The 19,920-nt window shown below is 37.5% G+C and overlaps 1 protein-coding gene across 6 annotated transcripts in view; it reads right to left on the reverse strand.

The window, feature by feature from the left end:
* ASH1L (ASH1 like histone lysine methyltransferase) overlaps positions 1 to 19,920 on the reverse strand; it is a 251,868-nt gene that overhangs the window by 110,946 nt on the left and 121,002 nt on the right. For all 6 annotated transcript variants that reach the window (XM_064282678.1, XM_064282676.1, XM_064282677.1 and 3 more), the window contains one exon: positions 7,765 to 8,500. In XM_064282678.1, the coding sequence (XP_064138748.1) occupies positions 7,765 to 8,500 (736 nt within the window). The remainder of the gene's footprint in view (positions 1 to 7,764; positions 8,501 to 19,920) is intronic.

Raw genomic sequence — 19,920 nt, forward strand, 5'->3', positions numbered from 1 at the left:
AGTGATACAAGGCGATATAGAACAATACAAGTTAGGTTTTTACTTAGAAAAATAGGGGTAAATAATAAGGTAACCACAAAAAGGTATAACAACTCTATAACTCAAGATAAAAACCAAGAAAAACGTAACGACTCAACTAACATAAAGTCAAGCACTATGAAAATGAGGATCTCACAATTTACTAAGAAAAACGCCTCAGCACAAAAAAGTATGTGGAAAAATGAAATTGTCAACAACACACATAAAAAGGCATCAAAATGACAGCACTAATTATCTATAATTACCCTGAATGTAAATGGACTAAATGCACCAATAAAGAGACAGAGAGTCACAGACTGGATAAAGAAACACGATCCATCTATATGCTGCCTACAAGAGACCCACCTTAGACTTAGAGACACAAACAAACTAAAACTCAAAGGATGGAAAAAAGTATATCAAGCAAACACTAAGCAAAAAAGAAGAGGAGTAGCAATATTAATTTCTGACAAAATAGACTTTAGACTTAAATCCACCACAAAGGATAAAGAAGGACACTATATAATGATAAAAGGGACAATTGATCAGGAAGACATAACCATATTAAATATTTACGCACCCAATGACAGGGCTGCAAGATACATAAATCAAATTTTAACAGAATTGAAAAGCGAGATAGATACCTCCACAATTATAGTAGGAGACTTCAACACACCACTTTCGGAGAAGGACAGGACATCCAGTAAGAAGCTCAACAGAGACACGGAAGATCTAATTACAACAATCAACCAACTTGACCTCATTGACTTACACAGAACTCTCCACCCAACTGCTGCAAAATATACTTTTTTTTCTAGCGCACATGGAACATTCTCTAGAATAGACCACATATTAGGTCATAAAACAAACCTTTGCAGAGTCCAAAACATCGAAATATTACAAAGCATCTTCTCAGACCACAAGGCAATAAAACTAGAGATCAATAACAGAAAAACTAGGGAAAAGAAATCAAATACTTGGAAAATGAACAATACCCTCCTAAGAAAAGACTGGGTTATAGAAGACATCAAGGAGGGAATAAGGAACTTCATAGAAAGCAACGAGAATGAAAATACTTCCTATCAAAACCTCTGGGACACAGCAAAAGCAGTGATCAGAGGCCAATTTATATCGATAAATGCACACATACAAAAAGAAGAAAGAGCCAAAATCAGAGAACTGTCCCTACAACTTGAACAAATAGAAAGTGAGCAGCAAAAGAATCCATCAGGCACCAGAAGCAAACAAATAATAAAAATTAGAGCTGAACTAAATGAATTAGAGAACAGAAAAACAATTGAAAGAATTAACAAAGCCAAAAGCTGGTTCTTTGAAAAAATTAACAAAATTGATAAACCATTGGCTAGACTGACTAAAGAAATACAGGAAAGGAAACAAATAACCCAAATAAGAAATGAGAAGGACCACATCACAACAGAACCAAATGAAATTAAAAGAATCATTTCAGATTATTATGAAAAATTGTACTCTAACAAATTTGAAAACCTAGAAGAAATGGATGAATTCCTGGAAAAACACTACCTACCTAAACTAACACATTCAGAAGTAGAACAACTAAATAGACCCATAACAAAAAAAAGAGATTGAAACGGTAATCAAAAAACTCCCAACAAAAAAAAAGCCCTGGCCCGGACGGCTTCACTGCAGAGTTCTACCAAACTTTCAGAGAAGAGTTAACACCACTACTACTAAAGGTATTCCAAAGCATAGAAAATGACGGAATACTACCTAACTCATTCTATGAAGCCACCATCTCCCTGATACCAAAACCAGGTAAAGACATTACAAAAAAAGAAAATTATAGACCTATATCCCTCATGAACATTGATGCAAAAATCCTCAACAAAATTCTAGCCAATAGAATTCAACAACACATCAAAAAAATAATTCACCCTGATCAAGTGGGATTTATACCAGGTATGCAAGGCTGGTTTAATATCAGAAAAACCATTAATGTAATCCATCACATAAATAAAACAAAAGACAAAAACCACATGATCTTATCAATTGATGCAAAAAAGGCATTTGACAAAGTCCAACACCCATTCATGATAAAAACTCTTACCAAAATAGGAATTGAAGGAAAAGTCCTCAACATAATAAAGGGCATCTATGCAAAGCCAACAGCCAATATCACTCTAAATGGAGAGAACCTGAAAGCATTCCCCTTGAGAACGGGAACCAGACAAGGATGCCCTTTATCACCGCTCTTATTCAACATCGTGTTGGAAGTCTTAGCCAGGGCAATTAGGCTAGACAAAGAAATAAAAGGTATCCGGATTGGCAAGGAAGAAGTAAAGTTATCACTATTTGCAGATGACATGATTATATACACAGAAAACCCTAAGGAATCCTCCAGAAAACTACTGAAACTAATAGAAGAGTTTGGCAGAGTCTCAGGTTATAAAATAAACATACAAAAATCACTTGGATTGCTCTACATCAACAAAAAGAACACCGAAGAGGAAATAAGCAAATCAATACCATTCACAGTAGCCCCCAAGAAGATAAGATACTTAGGAATAAATCTTACCAAGGAGGTAAAAGACCTATACAAAGAAAATTACAAAGCTCTACTACAAGAAATTCAAACGGACATACTTAAGTGGAAAAACATACCTTGCTCATGGATAGGAAGACTTAACATAGTAAAAATGTCTATTCTACCAAAAGCCATCTATACATTTAATGCACTTCCGATTCAAATTCCAATGTCATATTTTAAGGGGATAGACAAACAAATCACCAACTTCATATGGAAGGGAAAGAAGCCCCGGATAAGCAAAGCACTACTGAAAAAGAAGAAGAAAGTGGGAGGCCTCACCTTACCTGACTTCAGAACCTATTATACAGCCACAGTAGTCAAAACAGCCTGGCACTGGTACAACAACAGACACATAGACCAATGGAACAGAATTGAGAACCCAGACATAGATCCATCCACATATGAGCAGCTGATATTTGACAAAGGACCAGTGTCAATTAACTGGGGAAAAGATAGCCTTTTTAACAAATGGTGCTGGCATAACTGGATATCCATTTGCAAAAAAATGAAACAGGACCCATACCTTACACCATGCACAAAAACTAACTCCAAGTGGATCAAAGACCTAAACATAAAGACTAAAACGATAAAGATCATGGAAGAAAAAATTGGGACAACCCTAGGAGCCCTAATACAAGGTATAAACAGAATACAAAACATTACCAAAAATGATGAAGAGAAACCCGATAACTGGGAGCTCCTAAAAATCAAACACCTATGCTCATCTAAAGACTTCACCAATAGAGTAAAAAGACCACCTACAGACTGGGAAAGAATTTTCAGCTATGACATCTCCGACCAGCGCCTGATCTCTAAAATCTACATGATTCTGTCAAAACTCAACCACAAAAAGACAAACAACCCAATCAAGAAGTGGGCAAAGGATATGAACACACATTTCACTAAAGAAGATATTCAGGCAGCCAACAGATACATGAGAAAATGCTCTCGATCATTAGCCATTAGAGAAATGTAAATTAAAACTACGATGAGATTCCACCTCACACCAGCAAGGCTGGCATTAATCCAAAAAACACAAAATAATAAATGTTGGAGAGGCTGCGGAGAGATTGGAACTCTCATACACTGCTGGTGGGAATGTAAAATGGTACAACCACTTTGGAAATCTATCTGGCGTTATCTTAAACAGTTAGAAATAGAACTACCATACAACCCAGAAATCCCACTCCTAGGAATATACCCTAGAGATACAAGAGCCTTCATACAAACAGATATATGCACACCCATGTTTATTACAGCTCTGTTTACAATAGCAAAAAGTTGGAAGCAACCAAGGTGTCCATCAACGGATGAATGGGTAAATAAATTATGGTATATTCACACAATGGAATACTACGCATCGATAAAGAACAGTGACGAATCTCTGAAACATTTCATAACATGGAGGAACCTGGAAGGCATTATGCTGAGCGAAATGAGTCAGAGGCAAAAGGACAAATATTGTATAAGACCACTATTATAAGATCTTGAGAAATAGTAAACCTGAAAAGAACACATACTTTTGTGGTTACGAGGGGGGGAGGGAGGGAGGGTGGGAGAGGGTTTTTTATTGATTAATCAGTAGATAAGAACTGCTTTAGGTGAAGGGAAAGACAACACTCAATGCATGGAAGGTCAGCTCAATTGGACTGGACCAAAAGCAAAGAAGTTTCTGGGATAAAATGAATGCTTCAAAGGTCAGCGGAGCAAGCGCGGGGGTCTGGGGAACATGGTTTGCAGGGACTTCTAAGTCAATTGGCAAAATAATTCTATTATGAAATCATTCTGCATCCCACTTTGAAATGTGGCGTCTGGGGTCTTAAATGCTAACAAGCGGCCATCTAAGATGCAGCAATTGGTCTCAACCCACCTGGAGCAAAGGAAAATGAAGAACATCAAGGCCACACGACAACTAGGAGCCCAAGAGACAGAAAGGGCCACATGAACCAGAGACCTGCATCATCCTGAGACCAGAAGAACTAGTTGGTGCCCGGCCACAATCGATGACTGCCCTGACAGGGAGCACAGCAGAGGACCCCTGAGGGAGTAGGAGATCAGTGGGATACAGACCCCAAATTCTCATCAAAAGACCAAACTTAATGGTCTGACTGAGACTGGAGGAATCCCGGCGGCCATGCTCCCCAGACCTTCTGTTGACACAGGACAGGAACCATCCCCAAAGACAACTCATCAGAAATGAAAGGGACTGGTCAGCGGGTGGGAGAGAGACGCTGATGAAGAGTGAGCTAATTATACCAGGTGGACACTTGAGATTGTGTTGGCAACTCTTGTCTGGAGGGGGGATGGGAGGATAGAGAGAGAGGGAAGCAGGCAAAATTGTCAAGAAAGGAGAGACTGAAAGGGCTGACTCAAGAGGGGGAGAGTAAGTGGGAGCAGGGAGTGAGATATATGTAAACTTATATGTGACAGACTGATTGGATTTGTAAACGTTCACTTGAAGCTTAATAAAAGTTATTAAAAAAAAAAAAGAGTGTTAGGAATTACAAATTTAATTATTTCCTCGGGAATGTCTTTGTTCACTAGGAAAGACTTCAATACCTATAGAGATAATCTATATGCCTGGCTGAAAAGACTCCAAATGGTAAAGATGTTAATTTCATCATAATTAATTTGATATCTTTTAAAGTAATATCCGTTAAAACTGGAATAGGACATGTTCTACAATTTGACAAAACAAACTTTCAAAGTTGATCTGGAAGAATAAGTGTGAGATTGGTTATGATAATTTTGAAAAGATCAGTGAGGGGGAACACTACATCAGATTTTGTCATGGACTGAATTGTGGCCCCCCCACCCCGCAAAAAAAAGCGTGTCAACTTGCCTAGGCCACAATTTCCAGTATTATATGGTTGTTCTCCATTTTGTGATCTGATGTAATTATTCTCCATCTTGTGATGTGTTGTAAATCCTAACTGGTACATGTTAACGAGGCAGGATCACTGTGGGGTGTATCCTGAGTCACAGTCTTAGAAGAGGTTGTGACTCAAGTCATGCCCTTACACAGGTCACACTTTTGCTTAGTCACATCTTTTATCTTAACAAAAGACAAGAGAGAGAAGTGAGCAGAGAAGGGACCTTACTATCACCAAGAAAGAAGAGGCAGGAGCAGAGCTCATTCTTTGGACCTGCGGTCCCTGCGCTGAGAACCTCCTAGACTCAGGGGATGACTGATGCCAGGATACACGGAGACCTCCAAGGCATGCCAGGTCCACAGATGTTGAGAGGGGACGAGGACCCTCCCCCAGAGGTAGCACAGGGAGAAAGCCTTATCCTAGAGCTAGCACCCTGAATTCGAACTTTTAGCCTCCTAGTACTGTTATAGCAGTACTAGATAACTGAGACAGATTTTAAAATGTATTTTAAAGCCTTAGTAATTAAAACTGCATGACAGCGATGCCAGAATTGAAAGACTGATGAAAGACGATATAAAAATATTAAAAACTGACCCTAAGTCCCATGGATTTATAAGAATTTAGTCTATGATAAAGGTGTCATTTCAAGTAAGTAGTGAAAGGATGAATTTATCAATATATGGTGGTAAAACTACCAGTTAAATATTTGTGAAGAAAATTAAATCCTTCATGTTTTATACAAAAGTAAATGTCAAGTGATAAAAAGAGCTAAATGTGAAAAAGAAAGATGTAGACCATCACAGGGGAATAATCAAATAAATTATGATACATTTTTATCATATATTATCATTCTTACCAAGGTAATTCTGTATGTACTGATGACAAGGTATCCCAGATACATTAAGAGAAAAAGTTACAAAATTAAATATATAACAAGTTGTCACTTATGTAAAACCACAACTTGCATGTGTACATTATTTGTAAATGCATAAGAAAATGTCTAAAAGGATAACCAGAGTATTGATACCAGTCTTACCTATGGATAGAAGAATGGAATTTGATAAGAAAAGGTGGTCATGTGAAGAGAGACTTTTATTTCTGAACCATTATACTACTAGTTTCTTTGAATAATTTAAAATAAGTAGATTATTACTTCTGAAATTTAACAGAATCCTGTAAATTCTTCAGAAAAAAAGTGGATATCTGATAACCTTAGAGGCTGAAAAACCTCTTTATGCATGATTTACAAAGGCATAGCCATAAAGAAAAGACAGATTTAACTGTTCTTTCGATATATGGCACGAGACCATAAACAACATAGATGTTAACAACAAACATTAAGGATTAATAATCTGAGTATATATCAGCAGTTAAAAAATAACAGAAAAAACTGGTAAGAAATATAAACAAATGCTAACCTCCTTCAATATGCAAATAAGTACAAATTAAAGCAGTTAGGAAGTAACACTTAGGAAGAACAGTTCAGCCATATCCGATTGGAAAAGATAAAAAGAAAATGATAACATCTCAGGCAGATAAAGGTCAAGGGAAACAGTATACAACTATTTCTGTATAATGTCAGCAGAAGTGAAAACTAGTGTGCCTCTCAGGGGGGCAAATTAACAATGTATGTCAAAAGTCTTAAAATACGCTTAGCCTTTGGCTCACTGATTCTACTTATAGGAATTTATCTCACTGCAGTTTCAATTTGTATTTCTCTTACTGTGAATGACGTTATGATGTGAATGAGACTGAGCACGAGCAAAAGAAAAGCCATTTACACAATATCAGTACACCTTCAGGAAAAGAATCTAGTGGGACACACTTCAAAAGGATTAAATGATCTTTTTTTAGGTGACTTTTGATTTTGGAAAAACATTAAAATATAATTATCAAAACTACGAAGAAAACAAATTTATCATGCTAAAATATTTAATAGTTAAGAAATATAATTGAACTTAGAATGTATTTGATGACAGGATAAAAAGTTGAGTGCACGGAGAAGATAGTGTGACAGTAAAAATAATTCCAGCAACACAGGTCTTTAAGGACTAAATACATAATCTCTCTGGGCTTTAATTTCCTCACCTATAAAGTGAGGGGCTTGAATTAGATTATGACATCTCCTTTGCTTCTTAATTACTTATAGTCTGGGACAGCTATAAACAAGTACAGTTTTTTTTTAAAGAACAGAAAAAAGCAGGTCTTATACAGTGAAAAGGGAAAGGAGTTAAGGTTAACTGAAACATTAACCTATATAGATATACTACAGCTACACAAAGTTAATTTCCTCTACTCAGGAATTACCTTTTATTATTCTCTTGCTCTTCCTCTGGTAACGGCTTCTGCTTTTTCCTGGATTGTTCTTCTAACAGCCAACTTTTCCTCTTCAATCCCTTCTTATGTTCTGGGTTCAGGTTTACACTCTGAACAACAGCCTCGATGACATCTGTAACTGTATCAGGACCTAGGTGCAATGCCCCTTCTTCTTCATTCAATTCTGGGCTGACAAACTCGGCAGCCTGGAACGCTTGCGTTGACACCACAGCCTGGAGGGGACATTTCCGAGGCCGACCCGGTCTGCGTTTCACAAAGTTATTCCCTGTCCTGGCCTGCCTTTGAAGTTTTTTGGCTTTTAAAATTTTATTGACATGGTCCAGGTTTTTCTTCGTGGCCAAGATTTTGTCATAATTGCACATTTTCCGAGCTTGGCGCTGCATAGCTTCCACTACACTTCTCTTGATATGATGGGGTGAACAGCTGCTTGGCAACTTTTCAGGAATGAGTGCGATGTTATTAGGACTGCAAGAGTCACTGGGGACTGCAGGCACTAGAGGGCCGTCTGGTTTTCCCAGGGTTCGCTCCTTGCTATGACTACGGCCTGGACTGGAGGAAGGTGGTGCAGAAGCAGTGGCAACCACAGCATCAATATCGTTTTCCACAGGTTCTTGGTCCTCATGTTGCACCATCCGCTGTAGCAGACTATCCACAGAGTCATCCACAGAAGCTCCCAACCTTGGACTTCGAGAGGGAACTCCATTCACTAAAAAAGGAAGCAAATCACAGATAAAAACTGAATATAGCTAGTCATTTAGGGAAAACTTTTTTTTACATAGTATAAAAAACAAGAAATATGGCTCTATTTTCTACAACAAGATTAAATATCATAATACCATCCATAGCTGTCTTTGACAGATAGTGGTGTTGTTCGGTGCCGTCCAGTCACTTCTGACTCCCGGCAACCCTACGTACAACAGGACCTAACACTGTCCGCTCCTGCACAACTGGTGCTATGTTTCAGCCCACTGTTGTAGCCACTGTGTCAATCCATCTTGCCGGGGGTCTTCCTCTTTTTCACTCACCCTCTACCAAGCATTATGTCCCTCTCCAGGGACTCAACTAATTTTTAATTTTTCTGAATAAGCTACATTACAGTTAGCATGATAAAATAAAAACTGGCCCATATTTGCCTAAAAATATATGGATTGAAAAAAACAAACCCCAGTTCTCACTCTGTGAGATGAGAGGTAGTAAGAAAAAATTTCTTCAAAAATTAAGGTCCAGTTAAATTAAAGGACTTGGTAATTAAATGTTGGATAAAGAGCTTTAATTACAGCCGGAATTTCCAGTTTAGTGCTTTTTCTGACAATATTTTAAGAGGCGAAGCTCTCTTCTTGGGGAAAGCTTTAAAAATGAGAATAGACAATCATTTGTATAAACTAGTTTAGAAAGAGTATATGTTGAAGGAAGATTAGAAACTAAGTGAGCTTAGATAAACCTTGTTATTTTAGTGGCCCAATGATTTGGTGATGTTTCATGTAGAGCAGAATATCACACTTTATTAAATTAGGTCCCCTATTAAGAATTATCACAATACTTTCTCTTTTCCTAATACTAATCACATTTCTAATTATTGGTTTAAAGTTGTAATTCTCAAGCAATGAAACACGAAGGCACGGAGTGTATTCATCAAAGCCACACTGTATTTCCAATGACCAGGGCATAAAAAAAGTTAAAAAGTAGCTGAAGAATGAATCCTGAGCTCAAAATTCTGAAAATTATTTTGATTCCTCTTCTGCTTCATCAATAGCTCTGAGGCACCAAATGTATTTAAGCCTTGAGATTAATTTAAAACAAAATCTTAAAACATGTACATTGTTTGAAGCCTCCTTCCTGAGCCACTCACCTAGAGCTGCTGTTGTCACCGTCCAGTTGATTCCAAATCATGGTGACCTCATGTGTACAGAGCAGAACTGCTCAACAGGGTTTTCAAGGCTGTGACTTTTTTGTTAATTTAAATACTTTATTATATTTTCGGTGAAAGTTTACACAGCAGATGAGGTTCCTGTTTAATAATTTCTACACAATTTGTTCAGTGACAGTGGTTACATTTTTCACAGTGTGTTATGTTTCTCATTATTTCTGTTCTGGTTTCCAGTAATCAAGTTTTCCCGCCCCCTTGTCTTCTCGTCTTTGCTTGAGAGTAAATATTGACTGTTTGGTCTAATATAGGTATTTTTTAAAGGTGCACAGTACTCACGAGTGATATTGTTTATTTTACGAACCAATCTGTTATGTAGCTAAAGGATTACGTCATGGAATACTTTAAAAGTTTAAAAGTATCTCAGGGCAATAGTCTTGGGGAGTCCTCTGGTCTAGTAAGTCTGGCCTATTAAAGAATTTGAGTTCTGTTCCACATTTTGTATCCATTCTACTAAGATCCATCTAGTGTGTTCCTGATCAGGATAGTCACTAGTAGTAGCTGGCACCATCTAGTTCTTCTAGTCTCAGGGGAGATAAGGCTGTGGTTTCTATAGATGATTAGTCCTACAGACTAGTTTCTTCCCTGAGTCTTTGGTTTCCTTCTTTCTCTTTCACTCCAGAAGCACAGGGACTAAAGTTGTATCTTAGATGGCTGCTCGCAAGCTTTTAAGATCCCAGATGTTACTCACCAAACTAGGATGCAGAACATAAACTATATGTGCTATATTATGCCAACTGAATGAGCTGTCCCATGAAACTCTCGTCCGAAGGCTTTAGACCCAGTAACTCAATCCTGCAAGGTGTTTACATGGTTAAGTCTAATAAGTATCTGTGTTTGTGCCCCATGTGCTTTCCTGTAAATATGAATATATATACACTCCACTTATCAACTATCTTACTATTCCCCACTTATCAACTATCTTGCTATCTGACATTTCACATTTACAACAATAATAAAAAATCTACTATCCAACTATTTTGTGCATTAACGAAGCACGTCTGGTAGTAACGAACGTTGAGGTGCTAGTCAAAAGTAATGCTGGCCGTAACAGTTATTTGTCAACTTGGCTGGGCCATAATTCTCAGTGGTTTGGTAGTTATGTAATATGCAGTCATCCTCCATTTTGGATCTGTTGTGGTCATCAACCATTTTCACATAATGCCAATTTTCACATAATGACCTGGTCTCTGGAACCTAACCATGTTGACAAGTGAGCAGTGGGTGTAGATCCATACACTTACATATATACACACCTGCACATACATTTACATATGTCCACATATATACACACATATACACACCCATACACTTGTATGCATACATACATACAAATAAAATCATATTCATATTTTTCAGTCGTTGGTGTTATTGTTGCAAAGTTGTATATGTCACAGTTATTTACCAAAAACATCTTTTTTTCTTGTGTACTTCTTAGTGACATCATATACTTTGGTCAAGTTGCGTATACTTCATCCACATTTGGTGTTGCCTTTCCCATCAACAAATATAATAAGTGTCTACCATCTACAGAGCAACCTCCCCATCTCTGGTAACCACCAGTGAACAGTGGTTTCAGTGTGTATACCTATTCTTGTCTTTTTATAACAATGAGATCATATAGTATTTGTTCTTTTGTGACTGACTTATTTCACTCAGAATAATGTCCTCCAGATTCATGCACATTGTATTTTGAGAACTCACCATTATTCTTTTATTTTTTTAACTGTACTTTAAATGAAGGCTTATAGAGCAAATTAGTTTCTCATTAAACAATTAACACATGTACTGTTTTGTGACATTGGTTGCCAACCCCATGACATGTCAGCATTTTTCCCTTCTTGATCTTGGGTTCCCTGTTAACAGCTTTCCTGTCCCCTCATGCCTTCTTGTCCTTGCCCCCGGGCTGGTGTGCCCATTTAGTCTCACTTTGTTTCAAAGGCCTACCTAGCCTTTGGACAAACGGTGAACCTCAGGACTGATTTCAATACTGAGTTAAAAGAGTGTCTGGTGACCATACTCTCGGAGTTTCTCCAGTCTCTGTCAGACTAGTAGGTCTGGTCTTTTTTTGTGAGTTAGAATTTTGTTCTGCATTTTTCTTCAGCTCTGTGTGGGACCCTCTATTGTGATCGCTGTAAAAGCTGTCGGTGGTGGCAGCCGGGCTCATCATTATTTTTTATGGCTGCATACTATTCCATTGTATGTACAACGCTGTTCATTCATTCATTGACGGGCCCTTGGGTACATACCCAGAAGTGGGATTGCTGGATCATAAAGTAGGTCTATTTCTACTTTCTGGAGGAAGCACCATACTGTTTTGCATAGAGATTGTACCACTTTACAATCCCAACAGCAGCGAATAAGGGTTTCAATCTCCCCACATCCTCACCAGCATTTGATGTTTTTTAGTATGTGCCATTTTAGCAGGGGTGAGATGGTATCTCATTGTAGTTTTGATTTGCATGTCTCTAATGGTTAATGATCATGAGCATCCTTTCACGTGTCCACTGGCTGCCTGAATGTCATCTACGGCAAAGTTTATGTCCCCTGCCCATTTTTTAATTGGGTTGTCATTTTCCTGTTATTATTTCAGAAATTAAACCCTTATCAGACATGTTGTTCCCAAAGATTTTTTCTGTCTTTTTACTCTTCTGGTAAAGTCTTCTAATGTGTACAAGTATTTAAGTTTTATGAGATCCCAGTTATTTGACTTTTGATGCTCGTTCAGTAACAGTTGTATCTGAAAATTCATTAAAAAAAAAAATTAGATCCCATAGTTTTGTCCCTGTTTTCTTTCAATAACTTTATGGATTTAGCTTTAACATTCAGGTCTTTGATCCGTTTTGAGCTATTTTTTTGTGGGCTGTGAGCTTTTGGAAGCAGACTGCCAGGCCTGTCTTCTGAGGCTCCTCTGGGTGGGTTCAAACCACCTATCTTTCAGCTAGTACTCAAATGCTTAACCATACGTGCTATCCAGAAATATCACACTTAATCTTCTGAATTGTTTATACCTTTTCCAACTTCTAGCTTGAGAATTTGTTTTTCTTGGTAGTCTTTGCTCTCATGTCTAGCACAGGATGCCGAGTACTATGTTTTAGACATAACCCTTTTTTTGAAAAACTAATTTTACTGAGGTAAAATATGACATAAAATGAACTGAAAGATTTCCATTAGCATTTTTGGTAGTGCAGGCCTGCTGGCAAGAAATTCAGGATTTTGTTTTTCTGACAATTTTTTACTTTGCCTTCCTTTGTGAAGGATATTTTCAGTGCTTACAGAATTTCAAGTTGATGGGATTTTGTTTCAGCACTTCAAACATATCGTTTCATTGTCTTCTGGTTTGCAAAATGTCTGACAGTAACTTTGCTATAACTCATTGCTATGTTCCTTTATATGCAATTTTTTTTTTTTTGCTGGTTAACTTTAAGATTTTTCTCCTTACTAGCTGTAATCAGAAATTTGCTACCTATATGCCTTGATGTGTGTATCCTGTTTGTTGATGTTTTGGATCTGTGGATTTATACTTTTCATTAAATTTGGAAAACTACTGAACATCACTTCTTCAAATGTTTTCTATTTTTAATTTCCTCCTTATGGGACTTCAATTCCATGCATGTTAGTACTGCTGACATTGTACCACAAGCTGCTGAAGTTCCATTTACATTTTGGCAGTCTATTTTTCTCCCTGTATTTCATTTTAGATAAATTTTGTTAGTATTTCTGTAAATTCACTGATTTTTTCTTCTGCAGAATCTAATCTGCTGTTAATCTCATTCAGTGAAATTTTCATTTCAGTTATTATATTTTTCCTCTCTTAAAGGTACATCTGATTTTAAAAAATATTTCCATTACTCTCTCCACTATATGTTTTCCTTTAAATTCTCCAATATTGCTGTTTTAATATTCTTCTCCGCTAGTTCCACCACATGACATTTCTGTGGCAGTTTCAATGAATTTTCTACTGCTTATGAGTAACATTTTCTTGCTTCTTGGAATGTCTACTGATATTTTATTAAATGCTGGACATCATGATGTTACATTTGTTAAGTGCATGGATTTTGCTGTCTTTCTTTAAAAGGTGTTCAGGTTTAAGAGCCAATTAAATTACTTGTCTCGGCGATCTACTTCTGAAAGGTCTCAGCCATTGAAAACCTTATGAAGGGCAGTTCTACTCTAAAACACAAGGGACTGCCATGAGTTGGAATCGATTCGAGGCAAATGGTTTGATTTTTGGAACAATCTGATCCTCTGAGTTCTGTTTTTAAATCTTTATCAGGGCGGGTCTAGTGTAGCCTTCCTTCTAGGGACAGTTTATCCCTACTAAGGTGTGAGCACTTTGGGGTCTCCACAATTGCCTTAAAAACCTTGCCTTAGGGGATCATAAAGGACTCTATACTCTGGATAAGCAAGAGTTCAAATGTTTCACTGGCTGGTGTAAGCTCTGGGAATTTTCCAATTAGAACTCCCTGGTTGTTATCTGTTTGTTGAGTTTCACTCCTGCACACGGTATCCAGTACTCAGCAACGGTTCAACATATAAGGATATTCATCAGATAGGCCTATGAGCCTTTCCAATATTCTTTTTATTCTATACTAATTATCCCTTTTTCCCTCCTCTGTGAACTAATTCTCATCTCCTTACCCTCATAACAGAAATGGGAGGAGGTCTAATAGTAGCAGTAGCAACAACAGAAGGTACTGTTTACTCAAGGACTGCTTCCATGATAGGAGCTTTATGTAACTTTTCTCTAATCCTCACCATTCTACAGGATAAACCGAAGTAGCTTCAATTTATAGTTAAGAAAGCTGTGGCTACAATAGGTTATACAACCTGCCCAATGGTACAGTTAATAAATTGATGAAGCCGAATTCAACCAGATCTACCTCAAAAGCAAATGGTTTTTCCACCACCTAATGATTCTTTCTCTTCTTCTTCCATATATAATGTCCAGCCATGTCATATCTATAACAGCTTTTAAGCTTCAATCTAAAGATTATGGAAGCCTTTTCTGACTAACTTTGCATCATTTCAGCACTTAGGTATTTGTAGCACATTACTTTACAATCACTAACACATTTTACTATTCATCTCGAGTTAAACTAATTGTAAGTAACACAAGTTACTTGGTATTAAGGACTGTCTCTTCCCATTTTTTAGGCCAAATATAGTTCCCTGAATACAGCTGAAAAAACCCATTACCAGCGAGTCAATTCCTACTCATAGCGACCCTACAGGACAGAGTAGAACTGACCAATAGAGTTTCCAAGGAGTACCTGGAGGATTTCAACTGCTGACCATTTGGTTAGCAGCTGTAGCTCTTAGCCACTACACCAACAGGGTTTCCCTGAGTACAGCAGGTGCTCAACAATATAAATTACAAACAGACTATCTCTTTCATCAGTGTAATGATATTGGCAAATAAGCTAAAGAAATATGAAGAACTACTGCAAGGGTTTAGTTTCACAGAAATTCTAAATTACTATGGATATGTGCCTTAACTACAAAGTTTTCTAGGTTAAGACAAAACTCTTAGAAAAGAGAAAATAGATAAACAAAAAGTATCTTAAAAGCTACAAATAAAAGATTTATAAAATAGAAATCAAATTTAATAGAGGGTATCTGAAAATATTCCGTTCCTCTTTGCGTTTTTTAAAAATTAATTAATAATACAAAAATTATACACACCTTGCTATGTACTTCTAGCTGTTCTCCCCCTAATGAGACAGCACATTTCTCCTCTTCTCCCTGTATTCCCCATGTCCATTCAACCAGCTCCTGTCCCCTTTTTCCTTCTCATCCTGCCTCCAGACAGGAGACGCCCACATAGTCTTCTGTGTCTACTTGAGCCAAGAAGCTCACTCCTCACCAGTATCATCTTATAGTCCAGTACAATCCCTGTCTGTAGAGTTGGCTTCGGAAATGGTTCCAGTCTTGGGCTAACAAAGGGTCAGGGACCATGACCTCCAGGATCCCAACAGTCTCAGTCAGACCAGTAAGCCTGGTCTTTTTATGAGAATTTGAGATCTGCATCCCCCTGGTCTCCCGCTCTAGCCGGGATTCTCCGTTGATTTCCCTGTTAGGGCAGTGATTGGTGGTAGCCGGGCACCATCTAGTTCTTCTGGTCTCAGGGTGACGGAGTCTCTGGTTTATGCATCCCTTTGTCTCTCAGGCTCATCTTTACCGCATGTCTTTGGTGTTCTTCATTCTCCTTTGATCCAGGTGGGTTGAGACCAATTGATACATCTTAGATGGTTGCCTGCTAGCGTTTAAGACCCCAGATGCCTCTCACCAAAGTGGGATGCAAGAACGTTTTCTTAAAACATTTTGCTATGCCAGTTGACCTAGATGACCCCAGAATCCATGCTCCCCAAACCCCGGCCCCTGCTACTCCGGTCTTTGAAGCATTTGGTTGTATTCAGGAAATTTCCTTGCTTCTGTGTCCAGTTTAGTATTCAGTCCAGTTATGCTGACTTCTCCTGTACTGTGTGTTATCTTTCCCTCCACCTAAAATAGTTCTAGTCTACTAATTAGTGAATACCCCTATCCCTCTCTACCCACCCTCGTAACCATCAAAGACTATTTTCTTCTCCGTTTAAACTTTTTCCAGAGTTCTTCTAATAGTGGTCTCATACAGTACTTATCCTTTTGCAACTGACTAATTTCACTCAGCATAATGCCTTCCAGATTCCTCAATGTTATGACATGTTTCACAGATTCATCATTGTTCTTAATTGTTGCGCACTATTCCACTGTGTGAATATACCACAATTTATTTATCCATTTATCCGTTGATGGCACCTTGGTTGCTTCCATCTTTTTGCTACTGTAAACAGAGCTGCAATGAACATGGGTGTATATATCTGTTTGTGTGAAGGCTATTACTTCTCTAGGATACATTCCACGGAGTGGAACTGCCGGGTTGCATGGTAATTCTATTTTTAGTTTTTTAAGAAAGCACCAAATCGATTTCCAAAGCGGTTGTACCAGTTTACATTCCCACCAGCACTGTGTAAGTGTTCTAGTCTCTCTACAACCTCTCCAACATTTAATATTTTGTGTTTTTTGGATTAATGCCAGCCTTGTTGGGGTGACATGATATCTCATTATAGTTTTGATTTGCATTTCTCCAATAGGTAATAATCATAAGCATTTCCTCATGTATCTACTAGCCACTTCGATGTCTTCTTTGGTCAAGTGCCTGTTCATGTCCTTTGCCCATTTTTTAATTGGGTTATTAGTCTTTCCGTTGCTGAGTTTTCGCACTATCAGGTAGAATTTAGAGACCAAGATGCTGATCAGAATTGCCATAGCTCAAAACCTTTTCCTGATCTGTAGGTAATCTTTCTACTCTTTTGGTGAAGTCTTTGGATCAGCACAGGTGTTTGTGCATTGTTAGTAATGTTCTGTATACTGTTTATGCCATGTATTAGGGATCCTAGTGTTGTCCCTATTTTTTCTTTCATGATCTTTATCATTTTAGATTTTATATTTAGGTTTTTGATCCATTTTGAGTCAGTTTTTGTGCATGGTGTAAGGTATGGGTCTTGTTTCATTTTTTTTGCAGATGGATATCCAGTTATGCCAGCACGATTTGTTTTCCCCCATTTAACTGACTTTAGGCTTTTTTGTTAAATATCAGCTGCTCATATGCAGATGGATTTATGTCTGGATTCTCAATTCTGTTCCACTGGTCTATGTATCTGTTGCTGCACCAGTACCAGGTTGTTCTGACTACTGTGGTGGTATAATATGTGCTAAAACCTGGTAATGTGAGGCCTTCCACTTTGTTCTTTTTTTCAGTAATGCTTTATTTATCTGGGGCCTCTTTCCCTTCCATATGAAGTTGGTGATTTGTTTCTCCATCTCATTAAAAAATGTCATTGGAATTTGGATTGGAATTGCATTGCATCTATAGATGGCTTTTGGTAGAACAGACATTTTTACAATGTTAAGGTATATTTTTTCACTTATGTAGGTCTTTTGGTTTCCTGCGGTAGTGTCATGTAGTTTTCTTTGTATAGGTCTTTTACGTCTCTGGGAAGATTTATTCCCACGTATTTTATCTTCTTGGGGGCTACTGTAAATAGTGTTGGTGATTTCCCCTTCTGTGTTCTTTTTGTTGGTGTAAAGAGGAATCCAACTGATTTTTGTATGTTTATCTTGTATCCTGATACTCTGCTGAACTCTTCTATTAGTTTCAGTAGTTTTCTTGAGGATTCTTTAGGGTTTTCTGTGTATTAGATCATGTCATCTGCAGACAGAGATACTTTTAACTGTTCCTTACCAATCTGGATGCCCTTTATTTCTTTATCTACCTCCAGCATAATGTTGAATAAGAGTAGTGATAAAAGGCATCCTTGTTTGCTTCCCGTTCTCAAGGGGGAATGCTTTCAGGCTCTCTCCATTTAGGATAAGGTTGGCTGTTGGCTTTGTATAAATGCCCTTAATTATGTTGAGGAATTTTCCTTCTATTCCTATTTTGCCGAGAGTTTTTATCATGAATGAGTGTTGGACTTTGTCAAATGCTTTTTCTGCATTAACTGATGAGATCATGTGGTTCCTGTGTTTTATGTATATGATGGATTACATTGACTGTTTTTCTAATTTGAACTATCCCTGGATACCTGGTATGAATCCCACTGGTCATGGTGGATTATTTTTTTGATATGTTGTTGAATTCTACTGGCTAGAATTTAGTTGGGCATTTTTGCATCTATCGTTATGGAGTTTTTACCTGATTTTGGTATCAGGGTTATGGTCACTTCATAGAATGAGTTTGGGAGTATTCCATCCTTTTCTATGCTTTGAAATAGGTTTTGTTAGTAGTGGTGTTAACTTTTCTCTGAAAGTTTGGCAGAATTCTCCAGCGAAGCCATCAGGGCCAGGGCATCTTTTTGTTGAGAGTTTTTAAATTACGTTTCCAATCTCTTCTTTTGTTATGAGTTTATTTAATTGTTCTACCTCTGTTTATGTGAGTTTAGGTAGGTAGTGTGTTTTTAGAAATTTGTCCATTTCCTCTAGGTTTTCGAATGTTAGAGTACAATTTTTCACAGTATTCTGTTATGATTCTTTTAATTCCAGTTGAGTCTGTTGTGATAGCGCCCATCTCATTTCTTATTCCGGCTATTTGCTTCTTCTCCTGTTTTTCTTTTGTCAGTTTGGCCGATGGTTGATCGATTTTGTTAACGTTTTAAAAAAACCAGCTTTTGGTCTTGTTGACCCTTTTAATTGTTTTTCTGTTGTCCATTTCATTTAATTCTGTTGTAATTTTTATTATTTGCTTTCTTCTGGTGCTCAAGAGTTTCTTTTGTTGATCTCCTTCTATTTGTTCAAGTTGTAGGGATAATTCTTTGATTTTGGCCCTTTCTTCTTTTCGGATGTGTGCATTTATTGCTATAAATTGACCTTGAACACTGCTTTAGCTGTGTCCCAACAATTCTGATAGGAAGTTTTTTTATTCTCATTTGATTCTATGAATTTCTTTATTCCGTCCTTAGTTTCTTCTATAATCCAATCGTTTTTAAGCAAGGTGTTATTCGGTTTCCATGCATTTGATTTCTTTTCCGTTTTTTCTGTTATTGATTTCTAGTTTCATGGCTTTATTGTCAGAGAAGATGCTTTGTAATATTTTGATGTTTTGGATTCTGTGAAGGCTTGCTTTATGACCTAACATGTAGTCTATTTTAGAGAATGTTCCATGTGCGTTGGAAAAGAAAGTATACATGTCTGCTGTTGGGCAGAGTGTTCTGTTTATGTCTATGAGGTCAAGTTGGTTGATTGCGGCATTTAGATCTACTGTGTTTTTATTGAGTTGCTTTCTGGATGTTCTGTCCTTCACTGAAAGTGGTGTGTTGAAGTCTCCTATTATTATCGTGGAGCTATGTATCTCACTTTTCAATGGTGTTAGTTTGTTTTATGTATATCAAAGCCCTGTCCTCAGGTGCGTAAATATTTAATATGGTAATATCCTCCCAGTATACTGTCCCTTTAATCATTATGTAGTGTCCTACCTTATCTTTGTGGTGGTTTTAACGTTAAAGTCTGTTTTGTCATAAATTAGTATTGCCACTCCCGCTCTTTTGTTGATTGTTGTCTGCTTGATATACTTTTTTTCCATCCTTTGAGTTTTAGTTTATGTCTTTTAAGTCTAAGGTGTGTCTCTCATAGGCAGCATATACATGGATCGTGTTTTTTTATCCATT

This window comes from Loxodonta africana, chromosome 3 (assembly GCF_030014295.1).
Source record: "Loxodonta africana isolate mLoxAfr1 chromosome 3, mLoxAfr1.hap2, whole genome shotgun sequence".
Classification (NCBI taxonomy): Eukaryota; Metazoa; Chordata; class Mammalia; order Proboscidea; family Elephantidae; genus Loxodonta; species Loxodonta africana.